The sequence below is a fragment of the Mesoplodon bidens genome, assembly GCF_964165515.1.
Source record: "Mesoplodon bidens genome assembly, chromosome: 12".
Taxonomy (NCBI): domain Eukaryota; kingdom Metazoa; phylum Chordata; class Mammalia; order Artiodactyla; family Ziphiidae; genus Mesoplodon; species Mesoplodon bidens.
The window spans coordinates 66081647-66094256 of record NC_138168.1 but is presented as its reverse complement, the minus strand read 5'-3'; the positions used below and the strand labels follow the sequence as shown (position 1 = coordinate 66094256).

General features: G+C 35.2%; 1 protein-coding gene across 8 annotated transcripts in view; it reads left to right on the top strand.

Moving 5' to 3' along the window:
* AHI1 (Abelson helper integration site 1) overlaps positions 1 to 12610 on the top strand; it is a gene marked incomplete at its 3' end in the record, with an annotated part of 211262 nt that overhangs the window by 40468 nt on the left and 158184 nt on the right. For all 8 annotated transcript variants that reach the window (XR_014017212.1, XM_081251012.1, XM_081251011.1 and 5 more), the window contains exons 11-14: positions 31 to 183; positions 3709 to 3841; positions 6810 to 6933; positions 10898 to 11127. Coding sequence is in view for 7 of the 8 variants with exons in the window: in XM_081251012.1 (XP_081107138.1) it covers positions 31 to 183; positions 3709 to 3841; positions 6810 to 6933; positions 10898 to 11127 (640 nt within the window). The remainder of the gene's footprint in view (positions 1 to 30; positions 184 to 3708; positions 3842 to 6809; positions 6934 to 10897; positions 11128 to 12610) is intronic.

Below are 12610 nucleotides of genomic sequence, written 5' to 3'. Positions count from 1 at the left end.
TGCATTTTCTCATTTTCTATACATATTTAGATAAAGCCATCTTACCGTTCTATGATGGCTCTTCAGGAAGAAAAGGGTAAACCATTGTATTGTGAACAACACCATGAGGCACGTTCAGTAGACACAGAACCTGGATTAGAAGATTCAAAGGAAGTGGTGAAGTGGACACGACTGCCTGGGCAGGTGAAGTGGTCTCTGACACTGGATTCATTTAGATATTTACTCATTTACCTTAAAAACGCCAGCAGCTCCTATGGTAACTGGCTTCCTACTTAAAACTCTCAGATTATCCTTGTTTTTAACCATGATCTTGTCTTTCTATTAATTCATTTGGTAAATAGTAATAAAGTGCCTATCATGTGCATAAAGGCACTATCTTAAGTTCTTTAGTGACCTGGGGAGTTTTATTAGTTTGTCAGAGCTGCCATAAAAATATATCACAGACTGGGCCTCTTAAACAACAGAAATTTACTCTCTCATAATTCTGGAGGCTGGAAGTCCCAAGATTAAGTGTTGGCAGCGTTGATTTACTCTGAGGCCTTTCTCATTGGCTGGCAGATAGCTGCCATCTTACTGCTTCTTCATGGTCTTTTCTCTGCGTGTGTGCATCACTGGTGTCTCTTCTTCTTATTATCAGATTAGGGCTGTACCCTAGCAACCTCATTTTAACTTAATCAGCTCTTTAAAGACCTTATATCCAAATACTGTTACATTCTGAGGTACTGGGGATAGGGTTTCAACATATGAATTTGGAGGGACACAGTTCAGCCCGTAAATCCACAATTTATGGATTCGTGACCTTTTTTTCAGCTCCTGGCTTCTTCCTGAGTCACATTTTGATAGAGATAGGTATATGTATATACCTTTACCACAAGCTGAGCTGTATTTAAGCTTTTTCTGAAGTTCTCTTACTTGGTTAGCATATTTTGTAGTGGCAAGAAGCATTACTGATAAAGTTTTGCAAATCTCTTGTTTCCATAAAGAGTAGAGTGGTTCATTTTATATACTCAGTATATACAAAGAATGACTATTTTCCTAGACCTTTTCACATTTTGTTTTGCATGATATCTGACTTTTTGAGGCTAATTTTACAGATACATCTTAAAATCAATTTTAAATACTTCAGACATAATAATATGGAGAGAATAATACTTAGACTGTGGCCTTGGGGACCTTTCATGTCAGTTGGGGACATGGGAAGCGGTTACAATGTTGTTCACTGTCAGGTATGCTGCAAAGAAGTCTTGAGGAAATAAAACTATAAAAATAATTGTTTAGATCAGCAGTTCTCAAAGTGTAATTTGGGGACTGCTGGGAGTCCTGAGATACTTTCGAGGGGTCTGTTGAAGTCGGTCTATTTTCATAATAAGATCATAATGATTCTAATGATTCCATAATGATTTAGTTTTTCTTTTTGACTTTCATTCTCTCACAAGTATACACTGGAGTTTTCCAGAGACTAAATGATACATGGTATCACAAGAGGGTGAATGCAGAAGCAGTTATGAAATTCCAGCTATCTTTTATTAAGCCAGATGTTAAAAAGATTTTCAAAAATACAGAACAATCCCATTTTATATAGTTATTTTTCATAAAAAGAAATTATTTATGTTAACATTTAATGGGTTTGCTCTGTTGTTTTTTAAATGATTAACAAATATTTTTTAAATTTCTCAATTTTAATTTCTAATATAATAAATATCTGTTTATATAACCACATAAACAAAAGCTTTTTGGAGTCCTCAAAATTTTTTAAGACTGTAAAGCACCCTGAAACTAAAACAGTTTGAGAATTGCAGTTATGTAGAAGGTGATCTGGAGTGGTGGAAGAAGGGTTCATTCAACAGGTTGGTGGAGCTTGAGATAGACTTTAAAGCATGGCCAAGTTAGGAGTGGGTGAAGAGGACAGGGAGGAATATTTCATATTGTGGCAATGTTGTAAATAAATGGGAGTGCACCTGTTGTATTCCTCAGGCACTCAAAACTTGGCTGGCTGGAAACCCAAGTTTGTATAAGAGGTAAAAGTGGTGTGATAGATTAGGCCCGCATTGTGGAGCGGCTCAAATGGTAGGTGGCCTAATATTTGATTGTGTGGGATTGAGACATAATGGGAGGTTTCAGGTAGGGAGGAAGCATGATAACAATTGTATTTTAGGACAGGTTAACGCTGGCGATGGCAGGTAGATCTTGAGGTAGGATACATCAGAATGAGAGAAAGGTAGCCGTTGCAGTCATTGATGTGTGAGGTGAGAAGGGTCCAACCTTGGGGTATTGGTGGCAAAAGTGAGAAGTAAGAGGTAACTACAAAAGAAAAGACCTAGTGTGAGTTAGTGACTGACAAGGTAGTAAAGAAGGGGAAAGAATTGAAAATGTTGAGGATCTTTATTCATCAAGTGCCTCTTCTGAGTTCATCAAGTGCCTCTTCTGAGTACAGTGTCAAACTCTGGGAATACAAAGAAAATGATGGTGCCGTTTTTGGCTTAAGTGATGAGGCACAGAGTTTTCCTTAACTACGTCTCCTCCTCTAAGAGCAGCAGCAAGTGGTTATGAAACCTCCTAACTTTTCCTTCAATTTTTTTCCTCTTTTTATCCCCCTTTCCCTTTTCTATATCATCCCAATAGAGAATGGAGGGAAAATGGTGTCTGGTACATTATTGGCACCTAATAAATGTCTGTTGGATTTTTCGCCTTTCTAGTAGCTGCTCATAATGTTGCCTCTTCATAATGCTGCTAAATCTTGATGCTACTTGTGAAAAACCTGGTACCAATCTAGAAAGCGGGCCCTTGAACCAATAGTCTTTGACTAGGCCCGTTAAGCTGGGCTTAACCCTCTGAATAATGCTTATTAGCTATATATAGTAATAATAATTACAGGTTTACTGTGATGAATATATAAAAAGACATTTGTAATAAAGTGCCACATTCTTGGCATATAGTAAGGGGCCAATATATGTTCAGTTGAACTTTTTGAATAATAAGAAAGAAACACAGGAACTAAGGCTCACAAAAGTTTGAAAGAGAGAATTAGGACAAATAAAAGTAAGTAGTATTTTCTACAGCAGATAATAATGCACAGGAAGTTTTGGTTTCATCTGGTAATAAGGAATGAAACATAAAAATTATGAAGGAATTTTAATAAAATTAGTGAATGAGAAATCAATAGGAGGTGATTGATTTACTTTGAAAATACAGTTTGGAAGGCAGTACAAATAATGGTTATTTTAAGAGACAAAAAAAGAAAGAGAATGAATATTCATACATCATGGACTTCAGCTGGGCCTATATGGCATTTATAGACTCAGAACAAGTTTATGATTCAGCAAAAATCACTTATTAGTTGCTGTCATGAAATAAGGGTGGTGTGACATACATTCATTTTTGTGGCTGTATAAAAATAATGTGGTAGTGACAGCTTTAGGGTATCAGATATTGAAACTTTCTATTCATATTTTGGGTGAATAGTGCTAGTTAGGCATGGAGTATAAATTCACTTAATTTTCTGGAGAATTGAAACTGATTCTCTGCTTTGAAAGTAATTTACTATGGTTTTCCATCGTTCTGCTTACTTGCTTTCTTCTTCCTCTGCATCACAGTAAAGGGACTTTTTAAAAAACCAGAAACTGCAACAGCTACAATAATTGAAGTTAACAGCTGGCTTTCATATTTTAATGTTTCTTCATCTATATTGGTAAAATGTATGTTTTTCAGGCTTGCCGTATCCCAAACAAGCACCTCTTCTCACTAAATGCAGGAGAGCGAGGATGTTTTTGTCTTGCTTTCTCCCACAATGGAAGAATATTAGCAGCAGCCTGTGCCAGCCGGGATGGGTATTCAATTATTTGTGAGTAATAATCCTTCTGTTTAAGCTGATTGTAGTCTATACGGAGGATGTTTCTTGGTTCTTAAAATTCATTGAAATCTTAATTTGAGTCATCTACCAGTACTACTAAATTAAAATAGATTTCCTCAAGTAAAGTAACAATTCTTTTAGAAAAATTTTGCACTTTGCTATACAATGTAGGTCCAGAAATAGAATGAAAATGATCAAATGAAGGAAGATAAATTTATTTTTAAAACTTTCAGGAGGTATTTTTTAAGCATTTTCTACTTTAAATATAGAAATTTTGCAACATGAAGGATTAATAAATCTCTTGATGAATTTTAATCCAATTTTAGTCAGTTGATAGTAGTGATAATTTGATTATGAAAGCCCTCAAATTTGTTATGTGCAACTAAGACCTGGCACAGCCAAATAAATAAATAAATAAATAAATATTTTTTAAAAAGAAAGAAAGAAAAACTTGAATTTAAATATACTTACTGCTTAAATCTCAAAAAACAAAAGAAGAATCTTTGTCATTTTTTGATTATGGTGTGTCTGCTAGGAATTCATTTAGCTTATAGGATGTGCAGATTGATGTTTTTCACAAGTTTGGGAAGTTTTTCATCTTTATTTCTTAGAATGTTCTTTCTACCCCTTTTTATTTCTTCTCTTCTTCTGGAACTCCCATCATTTCTATATTGGTACACTTGATGGCATCCTACAGGTCTCTGCACCTTTATTCATTTTCCTTCATTTTTTTTCTTTCTGCCCCTCTGACTGCATAATCTCAATTGACCTGTCTTCAAGTTTACTGATTATTCTGACAGTTCATATCTGCTGTTGAGCCCCTCTAGTGAATTGTTTATATTGTACTTTTCAACTCTAGAATTTCTGCTTGGTCTTTTTTTATATTCTCTATTAAGTGGTAAGAAATAATTCTCACACCTTCATTCTTTAGATGTGGTTTTCCTTATATCTTTGAACATATTTATACAAGTGAATTTAAAGTCTTTATCTAGGAAGCCAGTGTCATAGACAGTTTCTGTTGACTGCTTTTTTTCCTGTGTGTGGCCATACTTTACTATTTTGGGTTTTTTTTAGGGGTGTGTCTCCCTAGGAAATTGGAAATTTTAAATATTACAATGTAGCAACTCTGGAAATCACATTCCTCTCTTTACCCCCCCTCCATCTGTCCACCTGGGATTTGTTGTTGTTGTTTGTTTAGTGATGTTCCTGGACTAATTCTGTGGTCTTTATCCTTTGTCAGGTTTTACCCCTGGAGTCATTGCTTGGTTAGCTTAGTGGTCCGCTAGTGGTTAGAGAGGGAGTTTTAAATGCCTGAGTGAACGGGTCTCCCAGCCTATGCCGAAGTGCCGTGTGTGTGTGTGTGTGTGTGTGTGTGTGTGTGTGTGTGTGGATATGTTTTCAATTCTAAAGTAGGGAGTTTACAACTTTGCCTTAGCGTTTACTTGCACAGTCCTCAGGGCAGTCACAGTAAGAGATAGGGCCTTTCGGGTCTTTCTTGCACAAGTATGTACACAGCCTTTCATGTGTACGTGTCCTTCTAGATGCCCCAGAATATATTGGAGCTTTTCAAAGTCCCCTATGGACATCTCATTCCCAGTTTTTCCTTTTGAATTTTTTGGTCAGCCTCTTCTTAGGCCCACCTGGTATCACTGTGTCAGATAGCCACACCACTGATTACTTCATGCACCCTAGAGTTACGGCTCTTCACACAGATCATGCTCAGAGCCAGGTCAGATAAAGCCAAGCCCTGAAAATGGAGCCTTTCCGGGAGCTGCCCAGCTGTCCAGCAGTGAGAAATCTTGGAGGTGGGGCTTTGGAGATCTTCAGGCCTCTTCTGCCCCATCCCGTAGCTGCTAGGCTGCTGGTTTTCTTCGTAGTTTCAAGGCTGTTGGTTTTTAAGTCTACTTTGGAGCTTGGGAGAGGGGAATGGGAACAGGGCACGTTAAAACACCACAGAGCTCAGTGTTCTTACCAAGATTCAGCTGTTTTCTTTAATAAATGCTCCTCAGATTTTTGCAAGCCTTTCATTTCCAGAGTTCTGAAAAAGTTAATTTTGACAGTTTTTGCCAGTGTTCTCATTGCTTTTATGGGGAAGCAGATTTTCCGAGGTCTTTATTTTGCTATTACAGAAGTTCTTATGTACTGCTTGATATTTTAAAGAGCAGTTGGTTTCACCACTAGGTGGAAGTAGAGACTTGGAAAGTATTTTCTGTGTTAAGTTGTCATCTTAGATTTCATTGTATGTATACGTAACATAGCCATACCACAATGCCTTGTTTATTAGATTAAATCTCTGTTCATTCTCTCACAGTAGTGTCTATCATTTTTAGTATTAGAATTTTTTTCTCACCATAGCACAGTTTAAATTTCTCATTGCTTCGAATAGTTAAATTTTGGTTGGAATTGGATTGATTTTCAGATAAAACAATACCTTATTCATGAAAGACCAAATTACAGAATCTTTGAAGTGAATTGCAATTTAAAAGTTATTTGAGGGACTTCCCTGGTGGTCCAGTGGGTAAGACTCCACACTCCGAATGCAGGGGCCCTGGGCTCGATCCCGGTCGGGGAGCTAGATCCCGCATGCATGCCACAACTAAGAGTTCGCATGCTGCAGCTAAGACCCGGCGCAGCCTAAATAAATAAATATTTTTTAAAGTTATTTGATTAATAAATTGATTATCGAAGATTATTAGGATTGCTTTGAAGAGATAAGAATAATTGTTAATTGTAGCCCATTATAAAATTTTAGGTATGTAAATTCTTGTGTCTAAAGCAAGTGAAAACTTACTTTTAAGTCGATTTTGACATTTTTTAATACTGAAAATGTCTTTGGTGATAATATTCTTATAGACAGTGCTTACCTGGTATACAAATTATTATAAATTATGAATTTTTATGTTATTCGGTTAAGAATCCTCTGTCTGGAAACAGACTAATTTTTGAATATTTTCATTAGTATATGAAATTCCTTCTGGACGTTTCCTGAGAGAATTATGTGGCCACCTCAATATCATTTATGATCTTTGCTGGTCAAAAGATGATCGCTATATCCTTACTGCATCATCTGATGGCACTGCCAGGTTAGTATACTTGAGAAGTACTCGCTGTGTATGCTGCTTGCCCTCAAAGAAAGCAGAGAGAATGAATATAAAGTGATATAACTACTCTTATGCTTCAGTTATATTTTGCTTATCAAGGAACCATCATAAACATGCATCATACAGACTCACTGATTAAATAAGAAGTAATGAAAACGTTTTTCCTAAAGACATTCTGTTAAATATATTTCGTTTATGTAATATATAATGTTTCTAGTCCTCACTGTCTTTAAATGATCATTTTGTACACTCTTTAATTAATATTTTGAGATGAAGTTCTTAAACAACAGAGATTTTTCCTGGAATATAAACTCTTGATGGCAGGGATTCCGTCTCCACTGTTAGCTGGATGCAGAGGCCAGGACATGGTGCTGCTCAATGCACAGTATAGGGTCAGTAAATGAATATGCACCTTATGTTTTAAGAGCTTAATAGATTGTCAACTATTGTCAACTATTTGCATTTTTCAAAATGTCAGTTTGAAAATAATTTAGCCCCTTCCAATTTAATAAGTATCACAATAAAATATTTTAAAAGTTACTTTTTTAATCTGTTACATTTATTTCCTATCTCTATTGTCTCTTTAGTATCTATCTCTGTTGATTTTTTCCTCTCAGAAGTATGTTCAAATTTCCTTATCTTAAGGAAATCTTTTTCTAAAGTACTCCTGCCTTTCAGGCTACCCCATTATTTTTCTTTCTACACCATCAAGAAGCATTCTACAAACACTGTCTTTACCTTCCCCCAGTTAGTCTGGCTTTCACTTCCACTGTGCTATATAAACTTTCTTTGAGAGACCTGCAGTTTCTTACTAATTTTCGGATCCACTGGCTAGTTTTAGTCATTACCCTGTTTGCCTTCACTGCAATAATTCATTATTGACCAGTCTTGAAATATTTTCAAGTCATGGTTTTCATTGACAACCTCTTCTGTTTTCTTTTTATCACTCTGACCAATTCTCATTCTCTTGTTCCTTTTCTTCCACCTGTTCTCTGTAAATGCTTATCCCCAAGATCCTTTATTCGATGTCTTCTGTGGTTTGGTGTGCTTATCCTGGTCTCTCTCATCTCCTTGGCCTTGAATCTCACATGCTAATGACTTGGAGCTCCTTCTCTTTTTCCAAATTAAACTTTGTATTACACACTTCTGTCTGGATTGCCCAATGGCACCTCAAATCCATAACGGAAATCACCAAATTTTGTTTTCCTTTTGTAGCCCTCATATAGTTTTTAATGGCATCCTTATCCACCCTGTCTCCCAAGCTGGGAACTCAGAGTAGTACTCATGTTTCTTTCCTACATACAGGTAGTTCTAAAGTATATTAATTCTGCCTCCTAAAAGTCTCACATTCTGTCACATTATTTCTATCCTCACTGCTGTTGCCTTAATTCAAGTCCTTGTTATCTTTTGCTTAAACTGTTGCTGCTAAGCTTTCCCAGCGTTCACCCTCTAGCTCCTCCATCCCTGCTATGCTAGAATTCTTTCCAAAACCATCTTTCATAATGTCTTGACTTTAAAAATCTTTGCGCTTTGGAAAATGTTCCAGTTCCTTAGCATGGCATGACAGGCATGACCCTTATTGACCTTCTCATCCCTTGTGCACTTCCCATGTACCCTCCGCCTCACCCACACAATCTTTTGAAATACCTTTAGCATCTTATCTTCTTTGGCATCTCCCTGTTACCTGTGGACTCTTCCTATGCTGACATGCCCTTCTCCTCCCCTTCCTGCCCAACTCATCCACTCAACACACGTCTAAATGCATTTTGTAAGCCAGGGTGGGCTCATAGTCATCATTTAAAACCCAGCTCAGATTTTACCATTTCTTGAAGTCAACTTGGGTTTCCTCGCACAGCATATATTGTAGTAAAGGATGTTTTTTTCTTTATGTAGCTTGGAAGTTGATACTAATTTAGGACTCTTTACATCCTAAAAATATTGTTGGGAAGGATTAACTGAGTGAAGAGAGAAACAGTGTGGCTAGAACGAAAAAGACAGTGGGGTTTTTGAAAGAGGTGAAGAATACTTACACTGAATGAGCTAAAGTCAAAAGGAAGAGAACGAGAGTTGCTAATGCTCAGAAGTGGCAGGAGGTCGGGTTTCTGCCCAGGTCTTCTGTTATCCCCTTGGGTCACTGTCACCTGTTATTGTTCGTGTCTCCTGAGTAACTGTTTTCCACTGGTTTGCTCTCTGCCAGATGGGCTTAACCTAAATCTCCGTCTTTAGTTATCTCCAGTATAATTTGAGGACACTACAGATCAGCAGCTCCTAATATAATCAGAAAGACTTGTCCATATGTAATGGCTCCCAAATAGGCCCATAAAGCCCCACTCTGCCCTCTCTTCACACATACTGTTTTAACTTTGGAATATTCTTTTTCTTTCCTAATTCTGATAATTTTTGTGTGTGTTCATCTGGTCTTTACAGATTTGTGTATCACTGTTCTTCTCTGTCTACGGTCAATCTGATTTTTTTTCACAAACCCATTAATACATTTCTTTTGATCTTGGATTTTACCATTGCTTGGGTGATGAAAGCCATCATTGATACCAATTCCACTTTTATGTAAAAAGCTTCATTTTTATTTTAAGGTATTGTGTCTGTCCTAATTATATTGAGCTGTTTTTAAGGTACAGTTGCTTCATTTCTTCTTGTTATATAGTATTTCAGATAATGCTGCTAAGATTTATTAGCAGGCCACTGAAGTTTTATCTTTTAGCATTCTCCTTAATATTCCCTCCAAATTAGTGATTTTGTTCTTTCTATAAGTACTATATTTCATGTTACATATGTTCATTGAAAATATTACTGTGGTAAAAATGTTTATGCAGTGACACACATGCTTTACTTTTACTTGAAAACATGTTCTTTCACTTCCTTCATTTATGAGTTTGGATTCTTAGTAATTAAAGATCATATCCTGTATTTTAAGCAGCTGCTGAGAAAACTTATAGAATGTTATTCTTGAATAGCAACTATTTTTTTATAGATAATTTTGAAAAAGACTTAATTTGCCTCAGTTCTTAGACAGTAATTAAAAGGATGAACTATAAATCCCCATATTAAAAAATTAATAAATTCTTCTAATTCTGATAACTTAAATATTAAAAAATCAAGTGCATCACACTCACAAAGCACCTGTTTGTTCCTAGATTTTGCCTGCATATTGACTTGCAGAGTATCTAACATGATAGTTTAACTCTTAGAGTTTACTCTTGTCAAGACTGTAGCAATAACAATATTAATTTCTTTTAAATCACCTATTATATAAAGGAAGAGATAACAAGAGTATTAAACATAAAGTGAGTGCTCGATGTTAGATAGCCTGTTTTCTATAAAATATTGTAATGATTTTAATGTTATTTTACTCAAGTATTTATATAGTAACTTCAACGTGCCTTCTAAGTCTTTGAGATCTTTATGTTCATTATCTATGCTTCGAAATTACAAATATAAAGTTAATAGAGTACCCTATTCTCTAAACCCTCAACTGTAAGCACTTTGGAAAAACAATATACACAGCCTAAATGGGAAATCATTGAAATTTCTCCCTCTGTTTTGTTTTTTACTTATATTGTATTAAATGCAGTATTTTACCAACTATCCATTGTGTTTACTCAATGCCAAAAATAGGTAGGTTTAAAAAGTACAGACATATACAAGTACATTTCACAGTATAGATTACAATTCGTTTGTCATTTTACAGTATAGATTACAATTAGTAGAGGAATAAAACATTATGCTTGAAAATAACTATAAGAAATAGCTTTGTCAAACTGAAAGAACTCTGGCTGTCAAATAATGTCATCACATTATTTTTATTGTTATAAAATTTACCATTCGTTGTTGTCACTTGCTTACTTTTATAAAGTCCATTGCCCATATTGGTTCTTAGAGAAATGTCTGCCTTTCAGAAGCAATACGTAACTTTTTTATCCTTTTCCAGGTTATGGAAAAATGAAATAAACAATACAAATACTTTCAGAGTTTTACCTCATCCTTCTTTTGTTTACACGGCTAAATTCCACCCAGCTGTAAAAGAGCTGGTGGTTACAGGATGCTATGATTCTGTGATACGTATATGGAAAGTTGATATGAGAGAGGATCCTGCCATATTAATCCGACAGTTTGACGCTCACAAGAGTTTCATCAACTCTCTCTGTTTTGATATTGAAGGTATGTCCAAGAATATATGCCAGTTGAAGGCTCGTTACATGAAGAATTTTGAAAAATTTTCTGTTTCACTAGGATAATAATTATTTAAGCTTGAGGGTGACTTTATGTATCAGATAAAATTAAATATGTTTGTGTATATTTAGATTTATGCATATTTTGCAGATCATATGATAGACCTTGGCATAAATTTGGCACTGAGGGAATTGTTAGTTAATTTTGAAGTCAATAAATTTCTAAACATTTTGATTCAAATAATCTTTGCTGTAACAACCAGTCCTGTTCCAAATTGCAAAATATATTTCATTGGATTGGTGATTATTCCCTTAGTAGGTTTTTTAAAGGGCCGTTTTATGTAAAGGGTAAAAATGAGGAAGATGGGGGTGGAAATCCCAGAGGAATATTGAAAATATATATTTTAAATGTAGCAACAGGATTTTTTTTTAGTACAGAAATATATAGAAGGGAGATTTGCAATTATTTAAAGGTTTAATCTTAGAATATGAGTATTTTGGATAGTGTTTTAAGGACATAAAATGTAGATTACCTTGTCAGCTGGAAGAATAAAGAAATTCATTATTAAATAGTCACCTTTTCTATTATTTCAGACAATAGGTGTGTATAGCTGTAATAAATTAATATGGGATCCAGATCAAAATGATAATACTGCTAATGTACTCAGTTCAACCATAAGGATGTTTATAAGTAGGAACCCGTTCAGGAAAGGTCAACCAAGGATAGAAAGGCATCTGAAAATTCTTTCATAATAGAAGTAGCTCAGATTATAAAAGAGAGATGAAGAATTTCTTCAAATATTTGGTTAAGATGTGGAAAAAAGAGAAGTCCTTCTACATCGCTCTGTAGGTAGAAGTAGGGCCAAAGCTGCAAGAAACAGATTTTCTTTGCTCAGAATTAGAAAGAACATTCTAATATATAGAGCATTTCATCAGTTGAACAAGCTACTTTTGTGTAAAATATTACATTCACAGTTGCTGAACAACCATCTGTTCATAATGGTTTGTAAGATATTCCTGACGGGTTATGATGTTGAATCTGATGATCTCTGAGGTCCCATTCAACTGTAAGATGATTTGACTCTAAGAAATGATGCTGAACTGAAGCACCTGTTATTTATTATTTTATTCATTCCCTGGTCATTTACTGAGTTCCTACCAGGTCTCAGGCATTATGCTAACAGTATATATTACAGTATAGATGTTTTTCCAGGAATATAAAATAGATTATATAGGTTAATAAAGGTGAGCAATACAGATCATATTGGATATTTCAAATAATTTGTTTAGCTTTGGAATTCGAGCCACGTACACATAAACTGAGATGCTCATTTCTTTTTGTATTCAGATTCAAGTAGGTGACAAAGGGAAATAAATCATCAAAAATAATTCAAAAGCGTGAAGAATTCATTTAAAGATAGTTAGGATCTGATTGTTTGCCTTTTGGACTTTTTAAAAACTGTAATGCCTTT